Source organism: Phasianus colchicus, chromosome 9, assembly GCF_987193195.1.
Source record: "Phasianus colchicus chromosome 9, bPhaCol1.hap1.1, whole genome shotgun sequence".
Taxonomy (NCBI): Eukaryota; Metazoa; Chordata; class Aves; order Galliformes; family Phasianidae; genus Phasianus; species Phasianus colchicus.
This window is the reverse complement of record NC_143444.1, coordinates 3,072,988-3,095,369: the sequence shown is the minus strand read 5'-3', so window position 1 is coordinate 3,095,369 and position 22,382 is coordinate 3,072,988. Positions and strand designations below refer to the sequence as shown.

Below are 22,382 nucleotides of genomic sequence, written 5' to 3'. Positions count from 1 at the left end.
GTTAGATGTGGGCACAAAAGAAATCTATCGTAAAGCCTTTTGCACTGATGCTTTTCAGTGTCACACGAGTCCAGGAGTTCCATCCAAAACATGGTTGTTGGAAAGTGTCTAAGTTTTGATAAGAGATGTGTATGTTTCTGGGATTACTCCTCTTGATGGTTTATACTGTGGACTATCCTGCACACACTATCCTGTGAAAAATTCTGTAGACTGTAGCAATACTTGAACTTGCCAAACTAAGATTTATATCTCTCAGCATTTGAATTGCTTTGGAAATGTTCAAGTGGAGAGTTCTCGTGATACTAAATCATCTTAGAAAACATTACATGGCAAGTCCACATATTGTCAAATTGGACTAGATACGCTTTTGATGAATTCACTGAAGTGTAATATTGTATGGGTGTTCATAAACACCACAACCTCTACTGAAGAATTCCCATCTGGATCTTGGCTTACACTGGGAGTTCCTGGGTGGGGAAAGCAGCTGACACAAATAGCTCTATTTGTTTTACTTACTGATTTAATATTATTGGCTATTGTTAAAGGTATGGTTATTGCCAAATGTACAGTTGTCTCTTTTCACTTTCTAATTTTTATTCATTATGGAACGTTCGTGTCACCACTCCTGAAGAGTCACAGGTGGTGTCTGTGGCAAATTGAATGACTCTAATTGTTGTCTAAAAATGGAATGATAATGAAAAAGTTGCTAAACAAATTGCCCACGGGAGAAACGTATCCTTTTTCGTGTGCTGTTGCAACTCTTATGTTTGTTTCTTGTATGGCTCCATGTTTGATTCAACTTTTATACAAGGAGTTGTATCCTCCATGTACTTTGTAACCACTTCAACTGATGATGAACAAGTCCAACAAATCAGGGCAACCTCTGTAACCAAGCCCAAGAAATTCTTCATAACAACTGTAACATTTAACCCCCCTTCCCACTCCTCTTTTCCCTTATGCTTACTTTTTTTTTTTTTTCTTACTTTCTTTTTTCTCTTTTCCTCACCACCATGGAGGGTCACTTATGCTTCATTTCAAGCAATCTTTGAGCCACGTGGTGGTGTGAGAATTCTTTGATTTTTTTTTTTTTTTTTTTTTTTTTGGCTCAAAGCTTGCTTCCTGAGGTATTTCTTGTGATAAGGCTGCCTTGTCTAGGAGATGAGTGATGGGTGTTGCTGTGTGGCAATCAACATCACTGTGTGGACAATTTTAGCTGTTTGCCTTTGGTAGGGAGTGCTCAGGACTGCTTACTGGTGGAAGATATAGCCTGTGACCAAATAACTCCAGCTTGCTATGAGACTGGGCGATGATACCATTGTATCCTGTGAAGGCAAGATACAAGTGGGCACCTCCCTGCTCCCTCTTATCTACTGGCAAGGCCCAGAAGAAAGGAACAAAAGGGGTTCTTTCTGAGATCCCAAAGCCAGAAGCTGCCACTCCAAAGAGAGCTGACTTTGGACTTATAAATAAGTTTGTACTACCACTGAAAAGTTGCCATCATCGCTGTAGTCACTGTCATCGCCAACAGAACAACAATGCTCGGCAACCCACCACTACTGAAGATCAGTGACTGAACTATCATGCTGGATCCATGGTGGTGACTATCTCCCTCTTGCTTCCTATAAAGACTCCTTTCTTCCAGGAAACATTCCAGGCCAGGCTTGATCCAGAGGCAGAAGAGACGGATGCAGAGGTAGGGAACCCAGTCCACCTTGGGGGGTGGAAACAAGGTTGGAAAAAGGTGATCTTTGAGATCCCATCAAACCCATCCCTAGAGGTGTTCAAGGCCAGATTGGATGGGGCCCTGGGCAATCTGGACTAGTATTAAATGGGGAGGTTGGTGGCCCTGCCTGTGGCAGGAGGATTGGAGATTCATGAACTGTGCAATCAAGGGATAATAGCATCTGCAAACTTTCCTTATAACTCTCCTGTATGGACAGTGTGGAAGTCTAACGGCAAATGGAGACCTAGAGTGGACTAAAGGCGTCTGGACTAAAGGACTGCCCCTTCAGCAAAAGCTGCCCCAAATGGGCCTTCTAGGTAGGTGTCTGGCCGTGCTCTCACCCCTACAGGCACAGCGGTGCTCTCCCACCAGGGCTGCCCCTTTCAGAGCCCCTCACCCCCTTCATCGCAGCCCACCTCACACACACACCGGCTCAGCCAGCTCACACTTTGCAAGTCACAAATCACTCTCCCTTGCACGCCCACGCTCTCTGCACTTGCTGCCACCACCGACACATGGATCCATTGCCCCGTGCTCTGAGCCCAGTAGTCGCACTCAGAGACCAACCATGCATGAGTGACAGATCAGACAGCACTCAGGCAGGATAGAATAAAGATGGCATTTAATCAGAATTCTATGTTGACAGGATGGAATCAGAATTCTGCATTGACAAGATGGAATCAGAATTCTACGTTGACAGGATGGAATCAGAATTCGACATTGACAAAATGGAATCAGAATTCTATGTAGACATGATGGAATCAGAATTCTATGTTGACAAGATGGAATCAGAATTCTACGTTGACAGGATGGAATCATAATTTGACACTGACAAGATGGAATTAGGCATCTCTGGGGTGCTGCCTGGTGTTTGCAGCCTCGTGCTTCTCCTCTTGCTGTCCCCTGATGCAGCTGCAGGTGCAAATCCTGCGCAGAGCCCGGAGCACATTCCTGATGACAGCTGGCATCCGGCGGCGAGCTGCTGCTGTCTTCATCTTACCAGCTGAGGAATGAGAAATGCTTGGTGGCACACTGACTGCCTCAGCAGCTTCTTCCTCACGGTTGTCCTCCCATTCTTCTTCCACACCCACCATGGTATCAGGGCAAAAACAGGAGGGCGTGGGCATGCTCTCAGCCATCACTGCAGTGTCCCTGGCATCCAGCATGCTGTGAGCGGTGCTGGCATCACTGGCAGCATCGTCAATGATCGCTTCCTCTGCATACTTAATTCCAATACCCCAGCTTTGGGAATCACAAGAGGCAGGAAAGTGGCCATCTGCCCTCGATGTAGTGGCGCAGATGTCCAGCATGCCCCAAGCAGTGTCGGCAGCATTGGCACCATCATCTGCTGCTTGGAGCACGAGAAGCCTGGGCATGCCCACACTGTATGGCTCAGACTTGTTCCCAGTAGACAACATCTGCTCCCTTCTTGCCTCGTCACGGATTCTCCGGATTGCTGGGTGAATTGGAGGACATCCATAGACCTTCCAGTACATCTCTCCGAGATCTTGCAGAATTGATGGTTCTCCTAGAGATTGACTGGAGGACTCAGGCATGGCCATAGCTGGTTCTTCTCCTTCTTCTCCCTCACTCAATGACAGGAAGAAGGGTGCTTCGCTGGCCACCTCCGGAGAGTGCGCTGCTGTGAAACAGTCCGAGTCTTCCACATCTTCAGGCACAGATATAGGCAATGGCTCAAGGTGTCCTCTAAGCCCAGCACCTACATCCAGAAGCGAAGCTGAACGTGATATTTCTGCCTCATCAGACTGGGCAAGACATGCATTCTGCAGGTCACCAGATGACTGTCCTGCAGTTCCTGTCTCAACAACCTCTTCCGAATCATGGTGTACATCCCACATTCCCGCATCCCAGGATAGGAGGTCCCCTGCCACAGGAATGGGGCCCTCCACCATCGATGTTGTGGTGCAGGTGTCCAGCATACTCTGAACAGTGTCAGTAGCACTGGCACTGTCATGTGCTGCTTGGGGTCTTAGCAGCCTGAGGATGCTCTCATTGCATGGGCAGGAGATGTTCCAGGTGGACAACATCTGCTCCTTCCTTGCCTCATCCTGAATTCTACGAATTGCTGGGAAAATTGGAGAATATCCATAAGTCTCCCTGTAGAGCTCTCTGGGATCTTGCAGTCTTGATGGTTCCCCCTTAGCTTGTTTGGACAATTCCAGCACAGGCATAGCTGCTTCTTCTCCCTCGGACACTGACAAGCGGAGAGATGCTGCATCAGCATTCTCTACAGAGCGTGCAGCCTCGGAAGAATCTGAGCTTTCTGCATCTTCCAGCACTGATGCAGGCAGAGGCTCAAGGTGTTCTACAGGCCCTGGATCAGCATCCAGAAGAGATGGTGAACACACTGTGTGTGCCTCATCCGACTGGGCAAGACATGCACTCTGCAGGTCACCAGATGACTGTCCTGCAGATTCTGTCTCAGCAGCCTCTTCCGAATCATGCTGTTCATCCTGCACGCCAGCATCCCAGGATATGAACTCTCCTGGTGCAGGAATGGGGCCCTCCACCATCGATGTTGTGGTGCAGGTCTCCAGCATACTCTCAACAGTGTCGGTAGCACTGGCACTGTCATGTGCTGCTTGGGGTCTCAGCAGCCTGAGCATGCTCTCGTTGCTTGGCCAGGAGATGTTCCAGGTGGACAACATCTGCTCCTTCCTCGCCTCATTCTGAATTCTATGAATTGCTGGGAAAATTGGAGAATATCCATAGGTCTCCCCGTAGATCTCTCTGGCATCTTGCAGTTTTGGTGTTTCTCCCAGAGGTTCTTTGGACAATTCCAGCACAGGCATAGCTATTTCTTCTTCTCCTCCCTTGCATGCTGACAGGAGTGGTGCTGCATTGACCTCCTCTGGACAGTGCGTGGTCTCGTTTTCTGCATTTTCAGGCACTGATGCAGGCAATGGCTCAAGCTGTCCTGCAGGCCCAAGACCAGCGCCCAGAAGAGAAGCTGAACACACTGTCTCTGCCTCATCAGACAGGGCAAGACATGCATTCTGCAGGTCACCAGATGACTGTCTTGCAGTTCCTGTCTCAACAATCTCTTCTAAATCATGCGGTTCATCCCGCACTCCAGCATCCCAGGAGGGGAGCTCCCCTGGTGCAGGAAAGAGGCCCTCCACCATCACTGTTGTGGTGCAGGTGTCCAGCATACCCTGGGCACTGTTGGTAGCACTGGCACTGGCATGTGCTGCTTGGGGTCTTAGCAGCCTGAGCATGCTCAGATTTGGCCAGGAGATGTTCCAGCTGGACAACATCTGCTCCCTCCTTGCCTCATCCCGAATTCTCCAGATTGCTGGGTGTACTGGAGAACATCTGTAGGCCACCTGGTTGACCCCTCTGGGATCTTGCAGTCTCAGTGCTGCTCCCAGAGCTTGTTTGAAGGCTTCAGGCATGGTGGTGGCAGTTACGTCTCTTTCTCCCCCCTCACACACTCTTGGGAACAGCACTGCATTATTGGCCTCCTCTGGAGAGTGTGCAGCCTTGGGAGAATCTAGGTTGCCTGCATCTTCAGGCACTAATGCAGGCAGGGGCTCCTTGTCTTGCTCTTTGCCGCCTGCCTGCCCTTCTGGGCCCTTCTGAGCTGCTCTGGAAGATGGTGTAGTGGCAGCACGAGTGTCTGTGCTGCCCTCCTGAGCATCTCTCCAAGCTGCGTGGACTTTCCCAGCCTTGGTGGTCAGTCCCTGGGCCGTTCCTGCTGGTGTTCTCAGGCTGCTGGTAGGTGCTTGGCGCCCTGGTACTGCCAGCTGCACTCCGGCTCTTGGGCTTGCGGCTGCAGCACAGCTCAGGGACACCACGTAGTTCTGTCTGGGTCTGGCACTGCGACGCCCGAGAACAGCTGAGACTTCCAGGGCTGCACCCCGGCTCTCAGCCCCTGCTGTCCCGTCCTGGACATGCAAGGTTCCCGGAGGTCTCGGGGCAAGGACTGGGAGTCTGCTGCCCCTGATGCCCACGGCACGTGCTCTGCCACTTGGAGATGGTGTGGAAGAGGCTGCCGCTGGCAGAGCAGGCAGCTTGCAGACCCCAGAAGCTGCTGCTGCACGCCTGGGTGCTGCTGCCGGCAGCCCCGCCCGCCTTAAGCGAGGCAGCAAGGGTGGCTGAGGCTGTCTGCTTTGGCCACTGGCACCGCCGCCGGTCGCCGACTCCAGGAACTGCCGCCCGCCCGCCTGCAAGAGAAGCCGAGGAGAAAGGCCGAGTGAGCGCGGTCCTCGCCGCTCGCGCCGCACGCAGCACCGAGGGCAGCGCTCAGCCCGCGGGCGGCTGCCGCCCCGCTCCCCACAGCCGCACCGGCACAGGGCGGTCCCCACGCGGCGCGGGAAGACGTCCGGCCCCGCCTCCCTCGGGCTCCCTACCTGTGCGCGGCGGCTCCCGGAGGCCCGCGCGCTCTCCGGGCCGGGCAGCGGCGGCAGACGGACGCCGCGGAGGGACGAGCCCGGGCTCCGGCCGCCCGGCGGCACCACCTGCGGGGAGAAGGAGAACCGGGATGGAGGCGGCGAAGGCGCGGCCGGCGTCCCCCGCGGCGGCGACTTCGACGGCCGCCGGCGGCCCGGCCGAGCCCGAGCGCCTCCCTCCCCGGCCCGCACCTGTCGGCGGTCGCGCACGCGTGGCAGCCCCGCGTCGGGCTGGCGGTCGTCCTTCTTCTCCCGCTCCTCGCTCATCGCCGCGTCCTCGCGCAGACGCTCGGTCGCACGCACCCGGGGGAGCCGCGTCCTCCTCGCGGAGCCGCTCTCCCGAGAGTGAGCGGCACTCTCTCCGGGGGACTCCGGCCCCTCGCGGCGGCCCCGCGTCACAATGGCCTTGGGGCGCGACGCCGGCCCGCGTCACAGAGCCCCGGCGGGCTCCGCAGCGCACTGCGGCAGCCCTCCGCGCCCGCCTGGGCAGCCGGCTGCCCGGGGCTCGGCGTCGTCCTGACGACGGCGGGCCACTGGCGGCACGTCGCGGCAGCGTGTGGGGCACGGAGCGCTGCAGGCAGGGGCCGCTGCAGGCTCTCCCTGGGACGGTGGGCCTGGATACGGCGGGGCACGCAGTGCTGCCGGCCTCCGTGCTGCTTCGTGGCCGTCTGCGCTGGGCAGGCCCTCCCTGGGATGGCTTGCACGCCCTCGCTCTCTGCACTTGCTGGCACCAGCGACACACGGATCCATTGCCCCGTGCTCTGAGCCCAGCACTCAGCCAGGAGAGAATAAAGACAACACTGAATCAGAATTCTACATCTACAGGACTGGGTTTGTCATCTCCAGGAGCTGCCTGGTGTTTGCAGCTTCGTGCCTCTCCTCTCGCTGTCCCCTGATGCAGCTGCAGGTGCAAACCCTGCGCAGAACTGGGAGCACATTCCTGATGACAGCTGGCATCCGGCGGCGAGCCGCTGCGTGTGGTGCGGCTGCGGAACCTGAGGGGGACAGAGAGCTGTAGGCAAGGGGCAGAGGCGAGGCCCTGCCTGCTCTGTACATGGGTTTTCCCTGGGAAAATGAGCCTGCATATGGCAGGGCGCACACCGCTGCTGGCCTCCGTGCCAGTTGGTGGGACATTTGAGCTGGGCAGGCCCTCCCTGGGATGGCTTTCTGTCTGGGGACGTCCCTAGGCCATCCTCCGGTGCCTCTCTGAAGCACCTGGGGCTCTGTGCAGGTCCTCTGTCCTCTGCAGAAACCTTGGCAGCATGTGGTCTGGCAGCGGTTGCTATGGGAGACAGATAGCAATAGGCAAGGGGCAGGGTGGGCACCAGGCAAGGACCTGCGTGCTCCCCTAGCACAGCTTTTCCCTGGGAGGGAAAGCTGTCCTGGGCACAGCAGAATGGTGCGCATGGAGTGCTGCCAGCCTCCGAGCTGCTCACAGGGCTGATCAGGCTCAGCAGGCTCTCCATTTGGGGACATATCTGGGACATCTTCTGATGTCTCTCTGATACGACTGGAGTTCTGTGCACCTCCTCTGGCCTCTGCGGAAACCTGTGAGGGGAGAGCAAAACCAGCCCTGTAGGTTCCTTGCCAGCAATACTCCAAGTTCCAGGTTATCTTCTCCTGGTTTGTCAATCATGCCCCTCACATGAAGGTAAGCCGGGGTAACCCCGGATGTCCATCTTTCTGCATGGAGCTGGATGGAAAGAAGACAGTACCAGGCATCTCCCCACAGTGCACACTCCAGTACAGCTCCTGTCTTTGCCTTCATTTCACACTTGGTCCTGACCACATGGACTTCCCTCACCTTGTGCTTGAAATTGACTGTACTTTCTGCTCCTTTGCATGCAGATGAATGTCCCTCAGGTCTGGGTCCTGCAGCCACAGGGGAAGCTGAAGGCATGGTCTTCATCTCACCATATGAAGAACCAGAAATGCTTGGTGGCACACTGGCTGCCTCAGCAGCTTCTTCCTCATGGCTGTCTTCCCATTCTTCTTCCACACCCTCCACAGTATCAGGGCAAAAACAGGAGAGTGTGGGCGTGCTCTCAGCCATCACTGCAGTGTTCCTGGTATCCATATCCAGCATGCCGTGATCAGTGCTGGCATCGCTGGCAGCACTGTCAATGGTCTCTTACTGTGTGTACTTAATTCTAATATCCTGGCTTTGGGAAGCACAAGATGCAGGGAAGTGGCCATCCACCCTCGATGTCATGTTGCAGAGGTCCAGCATGCCCCAAGCAGTGTCGGCAGCACTGGCCCCGTCATCTGCTGCTTGGAGCACGAGAAGCCTGGGCGTGCCCACACTGTATGGCTCAGACACGTTCCTTACAGTGGACTACAGGCATCTGGAGGCCAAGACTGCCCCTTCAGCAAAAGCTGCCCCAAATGTTTCAGAATTGATTACTGCCCTACAGGAACAGGCTCATCCCTTTCTGGCTGCCATTGATGCCTAAGACAGCTGTTTTATGGTCCCCTTGAAGAAGGTGGAGGACAATCAATTTTGCATTTACTTGGAGGGAGTGCAATGCACAGTCACCTGATTACCCCAGGGGTACAGACACTCGCCCACTCTGGCGCTTGGAGCATAGGCACAGAAGCTGGAGAAGCTCACGTTGGACCACGGTGTCCGGATTTATCTGTATACTGATGATATCCTCATAAGGGGGAATGATGATGTCAATGTAGGGAATACCCAAGCCTTTGCAGTGAGACACCTGAGGAGCCCTGATCCAGCTGGGACACTCCTGGTCTCCTCTAGGTAGGTGTCTGGCCGTGCCACCCACCACCATGGAATTTCCCTGGGAGGACTGGCCTGGATATGGCAGCGCATGGAACGCTGTCAGCCTCCATGCCACTTGGTGGGCCATCTGAGCTTGACAGGTCCCTCCCTGGGATTGTTTTCTGTCTGGGGATGTACCTGGGCCATCCTCCGGTGCATCTCTGAAGCACACGGAGCTCTGTGCACGTTCTTCAGCCTCTGCAGAAACCTGTGTGAAGAGAACAAAACCACACACCTGTATGCCACTGGCTGGTGATGGTGTGGGTGCCAGGGGTCCAGGGGAGGGATCCCCTTTCCAGGCCCCTTTGATTGAAGGCAAGGCAGGAATAACAGAGGGGCTGTCCACCCTAATGCATGGAGCTGGTTGGAAAGGAGACAGCATCTCCAGGCATCTCCCCACAGCGCACACTCCAGGCACCACTCCTGCCTCTGCCTCCAATTCATGCCTGGTGCTGACCTTGCTCACCTCATGCTGAGGGCCCACATCTTCTGCTCCCTCACATGCTGACACATGCTCCTCAGTCATGGGATCTGCAGCTACAGATGAAGCTGAAGAAATGGCCTCCACCTCACCAGATGGCTCATCGGATGTGCTGGATGTGATGCTGACTGCCTCTGATGCAGCATCTTCCTCAGAGTCACATCCCCAGTCTTCCTCCACATTCTCCAGTGTTGAAGGGCAAGGACAGGAGGGCGGGTGCATGCCCTCATCTCTCACTGCATTGTCTCTGGCATCCAGCGTGCCCTCAGCAGTGCTGGCAGCACTGTCGCTGTCATCACTGGACTCTTCCAGTATAACTGGCAGTCTAACAGTCCACTTTCTGGAGTCACCAGAGTCAAGAAACCAGTTACCAGCCCGGGATGTCGTGGGCCAGATACCTGGCATGCCCTGACGAGCGCCAACATTATTGAATGCGTCACCTCTTGCCTGGAGCCTTCGCTGCCTGGGGCTTCTCACATTCCTTGGCCAGGAAATATTCCAGTGTGACAACATCTGCTCGTTTCTGTCCTCCTCACGAATTCTCCGCATTGCTGGGATCATAGGAGAGTACCCAGAGGGCTCCCTGTTGATCTCGCTGGGATCTGGCAGTCTCCGTGCTTCTCCCAGACCTTGTCCAGAGGATTCAGGCATGGCCATAGCTGATTCTTCTCTTTCTCCTCCCTTGGACATTGGCAAGGGGAGCGATACTGCATCAGTCTCCTCTGCAGAGCTTGCAGCCTCGGAAGAATCTGAGCTTTCTGCATCTTCCAGCACTGATACAGGTAAAGGCTCAAGGTGCCCTGCAGGCCCTGGCTCAGCATCCAGAAGAGATGGTGAACACACAGCGTGTACCTCATCAGATGGGGCAAGAGATGCAACTTGCAGGGTGCCAGATGACTGTCCTGCCGTTTCTATCTCTGCAGCCTCTTCCAACTCTAGCTGCGAGTCCTGGACTATAACACCTCTGGCTGAGGAATCATCAGAAGCAGAAAACTGGCCCTCAGCCCTCGATGTCACACTGCAGACGCTCAGCGTGCCCTGAGCACTGTCAGCTGCACTGGCACTGTCTTCTGTTGCTTGGGGCCTTAGCAGCGGGGGCACGCTCATGCTATTTGGCCAGGAGATGTTCCAGTGTGGCAGCATCTGGTCCTTCTTCGCCTCATCCCGGATTCTCTGGATTGCTGGGTGAACTGGAGGATATCCATATGCCTCCCCGTAGACCTCTCTGGGATCTTGCAACCTCTGTTCTTCTCCCAGAGACTGGTTGGAGAATTCAGGCATGGTGGTAGCCGTTTCTTCTTCTTCTCCCTCGCATGCTCTCCAGAAAAAAGGTGCTGCATTGGCCTCCTCTGGAAAGTATTCAGCCTTGGAAGAAGTTGAGTGTTCCCCATCTTCAGGACCTGTTACAGCCAAAGCCTCAAGGTGTCCTCCAGGCCCAGGGTCCGCAGCCAGAAGAGAAGCCGAAGGCATGCTGCCTGCCTCATCAGGTGAGGCAAGAGATGCGCTCCACAGTTTGCCAGGTGAACATCCTGCGGATTCCCTCTCAGCAGTCTCTTCTAATTCTTGCAGCTCAACCTGCACTCCAGCATCCCTGGTTCGGGAACCACCAGAGGCAGGAATCTGAGCCTCAGCCCTCGATGTCGCGGAGCGTACGCCCAGGTTTCCCTGAGCAGTGTTGGCAGCACTGGGCCTGGGCACGCTCACAGAGTTTGCCCACCGTGTGTTGCAACTGGACAACATCTGCGGTGTGTGCTGAGGTCTCGGGGCAAGTACTGGGAGTCTGCTGCCTCTAATGCCACGTCCTCCTCGCCGAGCCGCTCTCCCGAGAGTATGTAGATTTTCCTATTTAAACTTACACATTCACTGTCTAAATGCAAAGACTGACTGTGAAATATCACTTTGTTTAATTACCCTAAGTTTGCACATTGACTAGTGAGGCAAACAAAATGAAGCATTCCAAAACTGTGCTTATCAGAATGTTAAAATATCTTTCAAATTAAGATGGCGTTATGAGACTTGGCCTTTTGATCTTTGAAACTACTCACCACTTACAAAGAAAAGGAAGCTATAACTGGAAAAACGGGTTATTTCTTTATCAAGGAGTTTAGATCCTCAAAGAGGCACCAAGTAGAGCTTTTTAATTAAGCTTGCTAAACAAATGCCTAATCTTTCTGTGCGAGTATTTGTTTTGCAGTAAGCAGCCCTTTTTGCCCTTCTTAAACATTGATTCATATCAGAGGCACTGCAAACACTGTATTTTAAGAAGATCATTAAGCCTGATTATTAAGACTGGGAGCAACACACAGAGCCACAGCAATTGTTGTAGCTGTTCCCAGGCTTCTTTGGAGAATCCTCGTGGCTGCTCTGGGTGATAGCTTGCTCCTGGCTGGCTGGAAGAGACTACACCTTTTATCCACAGATGGTACTAGTGGGTCTCAAACCCTCATTCAGCAATCAGCTGGTGAAGAGACAGACAACCAGGCAAATGAGGGCAGCAAGGAAAGACAGTGTGCAGCCTTCAGCAGTGCTTGCAGCGTGGCCACAGGGACACAGCAACTCTGCTGAAAGCTACACAGCATGAAGATGTGCTACGTGTTGTGACCACCGTGGGCTGGAGAAACAGTATGCCTTTAGCACATAGTAGATTTTAACCCAGAAGCACATCCCAAGAGAGGATGTGGTTGACCAGATGTTGTTTGAAGGGTATTTGGGGTGGCCTCATCTCAGGGAGTTGTGCTGTGGTCAGAGTGCAGAGGGACCACGTGAAGAAGCTGTAGGAAGTGGCAATCGCTGAGGAAGACAAACAAGGGTATGAACAGTCCATTTAGATACCTCACCCTCTGTTTCAAGGGAAGAGGAAAGCAGGAGACATATGACAGGCCGGCCCCTACAGACCGTGGGCACCACACGGAGCAGATCTCCATTGCAGCCATGAAGCAGCCCATGGTAGGCGCGGCCTGCAGGAGGCCGCAGCCATGTTGTGCCCACAGGAGCAGCCCCGGGCCGGAGCTGCGGCCATGGAGAAGGGCCGCGGTGGGGCAGGAGGGCTGGGCCAGCTGCTGCTCTTGAAGAGGAGAGTGTGGTGTTGAAGCTCTGGGGAAGTGCTGCCCGTGGGGCAGTTTCTACAGGATGGACTCCGGGGTACGGAGCCACTTTAGAGTAGCGCTTGAAGAGCTGCAGTCTGTCAGAAGCCCGTGAGGGATTGGTTTAGAAAAGATGGCTGCCGTGAGAGGGACCCTGTGTGGTGCAACATCAGAGCTTTAGGGACCGACCATAGCCCCAGTTCCCTGCTCCACTTAAGGGGACGACTTGGAAGAGAATGAGTGAATGGGAAAATGTTTTTAGTTTGCTTCTAGTTCCTCAGTGCTCTAGTCTGCTATTAACAGACAGAAACTTACATTCGTCCCCTAACTTGAGTCTGTTTTGCACACGATGGTCCTTGGTGAGAGATCTCCCTGTCCTTATCTCAACTGAAGCTCTCCTTCATTGTATTTTCATCCCTGTTCCTTTAAGAAGGGAGAGTGAAAGAGCAGCATGGTGGAGTGCAGCCAGCCAGCCCCGTTAAGCATACACACGTCTCCTGAATAGCCATGGCACTAGAGTGAAAATCTTATTCAGTGTATAAATTGAGACCACCATGGCTGGTAGTTAAAATCCTGCCAGCACACTCTCTTGTGTTTTGGAAAAAAAGGCTGTTTTTTTTTTTCTCCTGGAAATTTGTTCAGATATATTACTTAAAAACTTATTTCATTTGAAACCTGCAATAGTTTCAGATGCCTATATTGGCATTTTTTCTATTAATAGGAAATATATTGTCACTGGACTATATAGGAAGTGGGAAATAGTGTCACTGGATTTTTGTCTTCTATAAAATGTAAATAGTAATTGTATATAAATGTAAATATATAATAGCATAATATGTGGAATAATGGAAATGTCTATAAAATGTAAATATTTATATGAAGATATAAATTTGGCAGCAAAGTAGACATGGCAGTAATTTTTTGAGAATTGTTTGCTCATACATCTACATAATACAACAAAAATGTTAGTGCTTGTATGACAGCAAATTTTAAGTCCAAATCTGGAAATTCACTTATTTGAAAAGATGGGATGGGGGAGAGAATCAGAAAAAAAATGATTTGGTTGAGATAAAAACTGTTTACTAAGGCAGAAAAATAAGAGAGAAATTACAGTAGTGCTAATAATACATGCATACGTATATATACTTACAAAACAAATGATTCACAAGCAATTATCATCTGCCAGTCTCTCCCAAAGCAGTGGCTGCCCATCTCAGTCAAACCCGTCAGTTTTGAGGTTTTTTTCACCATGTCATACGGTATGGATTACCCTTGTGGCCTGTTTCATTAGAAAATGAAAAGCATGATGCAGCTCCCTTACTAGGGGTTCTGAAGGAGCAGTTAAGGTATAAAGAAAATAGCGATACTGTCGCCCATAGTTTGCCTCAAGAAAAAATCTACCCTCTAGAAGGATTGAAAGAAATGAAGGCAAGGCTAGACAAATTAGAGGCCTCTCCAGCCCAGATGCACCCTTTGATAAAAACCGAATATGCATTCAATAACAGGGAGGATCTAGATCCTCAAATGAATGTTAAAGGAATTCCCTTCTCAGCCACTGAACTAGCAAAATTGAAAAAAGATTTCAGCCGCTCTCCAAAGGAGTCAGAAAATGAGTATGTATGGAGGGTTAGTCTCACTGGTGGAGACCAGATACAGCTAATGGAAAAGGAAGCGGGAGGTTACTGGGGACCAGGAGTATTTTTAACTACTGGCAACAATGGTGCTCCCTGGTCCTTAACACAGAGGGCTGCCTATTGGGCAGGTGGTCTCAATCCTCTAGAAAAGGGATACCCTCTTGCTATTACTGGAACAGTCGACCAGTTAGTAGAGAGCGTTCAAAAGGCTGCTTGTCTCCAAATGATGTATGATAGAAAGCTGCAGCCACACCACGAATCACCTATGATGATGCCTGTTGATCCTGAGAGAATGACTGCTTTAATTAGGGGGCTTCCAGAGTCATTGAAACCCATAGGCATACAACTGCAAGGAAAGATACAAGCTATGTGTCAGGGAGAGAGAACCCGGGCAGCGTTAGAAGGAACTGTAACATCTAACCATCTGCAGTCAGGGGACGTATGGGCGTGGAAGAAGGCTGTCCAAGAGTTAATCAACTATGGAAGAAAATATGGGTCAGTGATTTCTTCCGCCAGTAAATTTGAGCCAAGGGAAGTAAGACTTGCAGCGGTCAGCCTTGCCCCCAGGCCACCTAGCCCAAAGCTCAGTGGGACTGGAAGGGTTTCATTTTCAGTAAAAACAGATAGGCGGAATATTGATCATAAAGGTAATTGTCTCTGGACACTGGGCTGGCAAAAGGGTGTCCTGTGAGATCTGATGAATGGATTACCCACTGTCAGGTTAGAGAAATTAGTTAAGTGGTGGCCAGAACAAAAGCTCAAGACCTGGAAAGCAAAACCTGAGCAGCTATCCAATAAAAAACTGATGTCTTCGCCCCTCCCAAGTGACCGGGGTGGGGGCAGTGAAGGGTGGATGCATTAGAAAGCTTACCACAAAGGGAAACCAGATCCTCCATTTAACACCTTGTGTCTAAAGGCCTCACCACTCTTGCCAATTACCCCTGTGAGTCATGATCCAGAGGCTGATAAGCCAGGGAAACACTCTTATCTCCCTGGCCAGCCTGTGCGATTGACTCAGCTAACATGAGGCCAGTTCCCTAACCTTAACAGAATCCCTTACCAAATATCCTTGGAAGGCTAAAGACACCCCGAAAAAAGTAATATGAAATCAACACTTCCTCAATTGTTCCCTCATTTTTTAACCATATTTACAAAGCCCAAAAAGGGCAAGTTGGTTCTTGTTTTATTTTACAGAAGATCCCCGTGGGCACTTGACAGAAAGGCTAATTTTAAGGCTGATTTTAACCGTTTGTGTTTTGTGACAGAAATACTGAAGATTTGATCATGCTAGAATACTGAGTATACCTCTTAATTACATTTTTTTGGTTGCAATCATATTGTGTTTTGCATTGTTGTGAGTGTGGGTGGTGATTGATATCAGTCCTTGGATCTGTTAAATTTCACAACTGGGTTCAGAGTTCTTACAGGTCATCCTGGCTTACTGGTACTCCCTGCACAGTGATACCATTTCTTTTGACCCCTTCTTTCACCCCTTTTTTTCAAACTGATTATGATTTGCATGTGACTCCTCCACAGTGTTTCCAAATTCCTAACAAACTGGGAAATGAATCAAGAGGCCCATCTAATATCTGTTAGATGTGGGCACAAAAGAAATCTATCGTAAAGCCTTTTGCACTGATGCTTTTCAGTGTCACACCAGTCCAGGAGTTCCATCCAAAACATGGTTGTTGGAAAGTGTCTAAGTTTTGATAAGAGATGTGTATGTTTCTGGGATTACTCCTCTTGATGGTTTATACTGTGGACTATCCTGCACACACTATCCTGTGAAAAATTCTGTAGACTGTAGCAATACTTGAACTTGCCAAACTAAGATTTATATCTCTCAGCATTTGAATTGCTTTGGAAATGTTCAAGTGGAGAGTTCTCGTGATACTAAATCATCTTAGAAAACATTACATGGCAAGTCCACATATTGTCAAATTGGACTAGATACGCTTTTGATGAATTCACTGAAGTGTAATATTGTATGGGTGTTCATAAACACCACAACCTCTACTGAAGAATTCCCATCTGGATCTTGGCTTACACTGGGAGTTCCTGGGTGGGGAAAGCAGCTGACACAAATAGCTCTATTTGTTTTACTTACTGATTTAATATTATTGGCTATTGTTAAAGGTATGGTTATTGCCAAATGTACAGTTGTCTCTTTTCACTTTCTAATTTTTATTCATTATGGAACGTTCGTGTCACCACTCCTGAAGAGTCACAGGTGGTGTCTGTGGCAAATTGAATGACTCTAATTGTTGTCTAAAAATGGAATGATAATGAAAAAGTTGCTAAACAAATTGCCCACGGGAGAAACGTATCCTTTTTCGTGTGCTGTTGCAACTCTTATGTTTGTTTCTTGTATGGCTCCATGTTTGATTCAACTTTTATACAAGGAGTTGTATCCTCCATGTACTTTGTAACCACTTCAACTGATGATGAACAAGTCCAACAAATCAGGGCAACCTCTGTAACCAAGCCCAAGAAATTCTTCATAACAACTGTAACATTTAACCCCCCTTCCCACTCCTCTTTTCCCTTATGCTTACTTTTTTTTTTTTTTCTTACTTTCTTTTTTCTCTTTTCCTCACCACCATGGAGGGTCACTTATGCTTCATTTCAAGCAATCTTTGAGCCACGTGGTGGTGTGAGAATTCTTTGATTTTTTTTTTTTTTTTGGCTCAAAGCTTGCTTCCTGAGGTATTTCTTGTGATAAGGCTGCCTTGTCTAGGAGATGAGTGATGGGTGTTGCTGTGTGGCAATCAACATCACTGTGTGGACAATTTTAGCTGTTTGCCTTTGGTAGGGAGTGCTCAGGACTGCTTACTGGTGGAAGATATAGCCTGTGACCAAATAACTCCAGCTTGCTATGAGACTGGGCGATGATACCATTGTATCCTGTGAAGGCAAGATACAAGTGGGCACCTCCCTGCTCCCTCTTATCTACTGGCAAGGCCCAGAAGAAAGGAACAAAAGGGGTTCTTTCTGAGATCCCAAAGCCAGAAGCTGCCACTCCAAAGAGAGCTGACTTTGGACTTATAAATAAGTTTGTACTACCACTGAAAAGTTGCCATCATCGCTGTAGTCACTGTCATCGCCAACAGAACAACAATGCTCGGCAACCCACCACTACTGAAGATCAGTGACTGAACTATCATGCTGGATCCATGGTGGTGACTATCTCCCTCTTGCTTCCTATAAAGACTCCTTTCTTCCAGGAAACATTCCAGGCCAGGCTTGATCCAGAGGCAGAAGAGACGGATGCAGAGGTAGGGAACCCAGTCCACCTTGGGGGGTGGAAACAAGGTTGGAAAAAGGTGATCTTTGAGATCCCATCAAACCCATCCCTAGAGGTGTTCAAGGCCAGATTGGATGGGGCCCTGGGCAATCTGGACTAGTATTAAATGGGGAGGTTGGTGGCCCTGCCTGTGGCAGGAGGATTGGAGATTCATGAACTGTGCAATCAAGGGATAATAGCATCTGCAAACTTTCCTTATAACTCTCCTGTATGGACAGTGTGGAAGTCTAACGGCAAATGGAGACCTAGAGTGGACTAAAGGCGTCTGGACTAAAGGACTGCCCCTTCAGCAAAAGCTGCCCCAAATGGGCCTTCTAGGTAGGTGTCTGGCCGTGCTCTCACCCCTACAGGCACAGCGGTGCTCTCCCACCAGGGCTGCCCCTTTCAGAGCCCCTCACCCCCTTCATCGCAGCCCACCTCACACACACACCGGCTCAGCCAGCTCACACTTTGCAAGTCACAAATCACTCTCCCTTGCACGCCCACGCTCTCTGCACTTGCTGCCACCACCGACACATGGATCCATTGCCCCGTGCTCTGAGCCCAGTAGTCGCACTCAGAGACCAACCATGCATGAGTGACAGATCAGACAGCACTCAGGCAGGATAGAATAAAGATGGCATTTAATCAGAATTCTATGTTGACAGGATGGAATCAGAATTCTGCATTGACAAGATGGAATCAGAATTCTACGTTGACAGGATGGAATCAGAATTCGACATTGACAAAATGGAATCAGAATTCTATGTAGACATGATGGAATCAGAATTCTATGTTGACAAGATGGAATCAGAATTCTACGTTGACAGGATGGAATCATAATTTGACACTGACAAGATGGAATTAGGCATCTCTGGGGTGCTGCCTGGTGTTTGCAGCCTCGTGCTTCTCCTCTTGCTGTCCCCTGATGCAGCTGCAGGTGCAAATCCTGCGCAGAGCCCGGAGCACATTCCTGATGACAGCTGGCATCCGGCGGCGAGCTGCTGCTGTCTTCATCTTACCAGCTGAGGAATGAGAAATGCTTGGTGGCACACTGACTGCCTCAGCAGCTTCTTCCTCACGGTTGTCCTCCCATTCTTCTTCCACACCCACCATGGTATCAGGGCAAAAACAGGAGGGCGTGGGCATGCTCTCAGCCATCACTGCAGTGTCCCTGGCATCCAGCATGCTGTGAGCGGTGCTGGCATCACTGGCAGCATCGTCAATGATCGCTTCCTCTGCATACTTAATTCCAATACCCCAGCTTTGGGAATCACAAGAGGCAGGAAAGTGGCCATCTGCCCTCGATGTAGTGGCGCAGATGTCCAGCATGCCCCAAGCAGTGTCGGCAGCATTGGCACCATCATCTGCTGCTTGGAGCACGAGAAGCCTGGGCATGCCCACACTGTATGGCTCAGACTTGTTCCCAGTAGACAACATCTGCTCCCTTCTTGCCTCGTCACGGATTCTCCGGATTGCTGGGTGAATTGGAGGACATCCATAGACCTTCCAGTACATCTCTCCGAGATCTTGCAGAATTGATGGTTCTCCTAGAGATTGACTGGAGGACTCAGGCATGGCCATAGCTGGTTCTTCTCCTTCTTCTCCCTCACTCAATGACAGGAAGAAGGGTGCTTCGCTGGCCACCTCCGGAGAGTGCGCTGCTGTGAAACAGTCCGAGTCTTCCACATCTTCAGGCACAGATATAGGCAATGGCTCAAGGTGTCCTCTAAGCCCAGCACCTACATCCAGAAGCGAAGCTGAACGTGATATTTCTGCCTCATCAGACTGGGCAAGACATGCATTCTGCAGGTCACCAGATGACTGTCCTGCAGTTCCTGTCTCAACAACCTCTTCCGAATCATGGTGTACATCCCACATTCCCGCATCCCAGGATAGGAGGTCCCCTGCCACAGGAATGGGGCCCTCCACCATCGATGTTGTGGTGCAGGTGTCCAGCATACTCTGAACAGTGTCAGTAGCACTGGCACTGTCATGTGCTGCTTGGGGTCTTAGCAGCCTGAGGATGCTCTCATTGCATGGGCAGGAGATGTTCCAGGTGGACAACATCTGCTCCTTCCTTGCCTCATCCTGAATTCTACGAATTGCTGGGAAAATTGGAGAATATCCATAAGTCTCCCTGTAGAGCTCTCTGGGATCTTGCAGTCTTGATGGTTCCCCCTTAGCTTGTTTGGACAATTCCAGCACAGGCATAGCTTCTTCTTCTCCCTCGGACACTGACAAGCGGAGAGATGCTGCATCAGCATTCTCTACAGAGCGTGCAGCCTCGGAAGAATCTGAGCTTTCTGCATCTTCCAGCACTGATGCAGGCAGAGGCTCAAGGTGTTCTACAGGCCCTGGATCAGCATCCAGAAGAGATGGTGAACACACTGTGTGTGCCTCATCCGACTGGGCAAGACATGCACTCTGCAGGTCACCAGATGACTGTCCTGCAGATTCTGTCTCAGCAGCCTCTTCCGAATCATGCTGTTCATCCTGCACGCCAGCATCCCAGGATATGAACTCTCCTGGTGCAGGAATGGGGCCCTCCACCATCGATGTTGTGGTGCAGGTCTCCAGCATACTCTCAACAGTGTCGGTAGCACTGGCACTGTCATGTGCTGCTTGGGGTCTCAGCAGCCTGAGCATGCTCTCGTTGCTTGGCCAGGAGATGTTCCAGGTGGACAACATCTGCTCCTTCCTCGCCTCATTCTGAATTCTATGAATTGCTGGGAAAATTGGAGAATATCCATAGGTCTCCCCGTAGATCTCTCTGGCATCTTGCAGTTTTGGTGTTTCTCCCAGAGGTTCTTTGGACAATTCCAGCACAGGCATAGCTATTTCTTTTTCTCCTCCCTTGCATGCTGACAGGAGTGGTGCTGCATTGACCTCCTCTGGACAGTGCGTGGTCTCGTTTTCTGCATTTTCAGGCACTGATGCAGGCAATGGCTCAAGCTGTCCTGCAGGCCCAAGACCAGCGCCCAGAAGAGAAGCTGAACACACTGTCTCTGCCTCATCAGACAGGGCAAGACATGCATTCTGCAGGTCACCAGATGACTGTCTTGCAGTTCCTGTCTCAACAATCTCTTCTAAATCATGCGGTTCATCCCGCACTCCAGCATCCCAGGAGGGGAGCTCCCCTGGTGCAGGAAAGAGGCCCTCCACCATCACTGTTGTGGTGCAGGTGTCCAGCATACCCTGGGCACTGTTGGTAGCACTGGCACTGGCATGTGCTGCTTGGGGTCTTAGCAGCCTGAGCATGCTCAGATTTGGCCAGGAGATGTTCCAGCTGGACAACATCTGCTCCCTCCTTGCCTCATCCCGAATTCTCCAGATTGCTGGGTGTACTGGAGAACATCTGTAGGCCACCTGGTTGACCCCTCTGGGATCTTGCAGTCTCAGTGCTGCTCCCAGAGCTTGTTTGAAGGCTTCAGGCATGGTGGTGGCAGTTACGTCTCTTTCTCCCCCCTCACACACTCTTGGGAACAGCACTGCATTATTGGCCTCCTCTGGAGAGTGTGCAGCCTTGGGAGAATCTAGGTTGCCTGCATCTTCAGGCACTAATGCAGGCAGGGGCTCCTTGTCTTGCTCTTTGCCGCCTGCCTGCCCTTCTGGGCCCTTCTGAGCTGCTCTGGAAGATGGTGTAGTGGCAGCACGAGTGTCTGTGCTGCCCTCCTGAGCATCTCTCCAAGCTGCGTGGACTTTCCCAGCCTTGGTGGTCAGTCCCTGGGCCGTTCCTGCTGGTGTTCTCAGGCTGCTGGTAGGTGCTTGGCGCCCTGGTACTGCCAGCTGCACTCCGGCTCTTGGGCTTGCGGCTGCAGCACAGCTCAGGGACACCACGTAGTTCTGTCTGGGTCTGGCACTGCGACGCCCGAGAACAGCTGAGACTTCCAGGGCTGCACCCCGGCTCTCAGCCCCTGCTGTCCCGTCCTGGACATGCAAGGTTCCCGGAGGTCTCGGGGCAAGGACTGGGAGTCTGCTGCCCCTGATGCCCACGGCACGTGCTCTGCCACTTGGAGATGGTGTGGAAGAGGCTGCCGCTGGCAGAGCAGGCAGCTTGCAGACCCCAGAAGCTGCTGCTGCACGCCTGGGTGCTGCTGCCGGCAGCCCCGCCCGCCTTAAGCGAGGCAGCAAGGGTGGCTGAGGCTGTCTGCTTTGGCCACTGGCACCGCCGCCGGTCGCCGACTCCAGGAACTGCCGCCCGCCCGCCTGCAAGAGAAGCCGAGGAGAAAGGCCGAGTGAGCGCGGTCCTCGCCGCTCGCGCCGCACGCAGCACCGAGGGCAGCGCTCAGCCCGCGGGCGGCTGCCGCCCCGCTCCCCACAGCCGCACCGGCACAGGGCGGTCCCCACGCGGCGCGGGAAGACGTCCGGCCCCGCCTCCCTCGGGCTCCCTACCTGTGCGCGGCGGCTCCCGGAGGCCCGCGCGCTCTCCGGGCCGGGCAGCGGCGGCAGACGGACGCCGCGGAGGGACGAGCCCGGGCTCCGGCCGCCCGGCGGCACCACCTGCGGGGAGAAGGAGAACCGGGATGGAGGCGGCGAAGGCGCGGCCGGCGTCCCCCGCGGCGGCGACTTCGACGGCCGCCGGCGGCCCGGCCGAGCCCGAGCGCCTCCCTCCCCGGCCCGCACCTGTCGGCGGTCGCGCACGCGTGGCAGCCCCGCGTCGGGCTGGCGGTCGTCCTTCTTCTCCCGCTCCTCGCTCATCGCCGCGTCCTCGCGCAGACGCTCGGTCGCACGCACCCGGGGGAGCCGCGTCCTCCTCGCGGAGCCGCTCTCCCGAGAGTGAGCGGCACTCTCTCCGGGGGACTCCGGCCCCTCGCGGCGGCCCCGCGTCACAATGGCCTTGGGGCGCGACGCCGGCCCGCGTCACAGAGCCCCGGCGGGCTCCGCAGCGCACTGCGGCAGCCCTCCGCGCCCGCCTGGGCAGCCGGCTGCCCGGGGCTCGGCGTCGTCCTGACGACGGCGGGCCACTGGCGGCACGTCGCGGCAG

General features: G+C 52.5%; 1 protein-coding gene across 1 annotated transcript; it reads right to left on the bottom strand.

The window, feature by feature from the left end:
- Positions 1-6,954: 6,954 nt before the first annotated feature.
- LOC149916744 (uncharacterized) lies at positions 6,955-22,096 on the bottom strand. Its single transcript, XM_090145766.1, has 6 exons — positions 21,718-22,096; positions 18,418-19,632; positions 16,946-17,016; positions 9,381-11,237; positions 9,053-9,122; positions 6,955-7,130 (listed from the first exon to the last, which is right to left on the bottom strand). The coding sequence occupies exons 1-6, from the start codon at positions 22,094-22,096 to the stop codon at positions 6,955-6,957; spliced, it is 3,768 nt and encodes a 1,255-aa protein (XP_090001892.1).
- Positions 22,097-22,382: the final 286 nt, after the last annotated feature.

Excerpts from the sequence above, each read along its gene's own strand:
- LOC149916744 (XM_090145766.1), bottom strand. The coding sequence starts at position 22,096 with ATGAGCGAGGAGCGGGAGAAGAAGGACGACCGCCAGCCCGACGCGGGG. Across the intron at positions 11,238-16,945 it reads ACAGGCTATATCTTCCACCA|GAAAATCTACATACTCTCGG; the intron begins GTAAGCAGTCCT and ends AAGTTTAAATAG. Across the intron at positions 9,123-9,380 it reads ATGTGGGCCCTCAGCATGAG|GTTTCTGCAGAGGCTGAAGA; the intron begins GTGAGCAAGGTC and ends CTCTTCACACAG.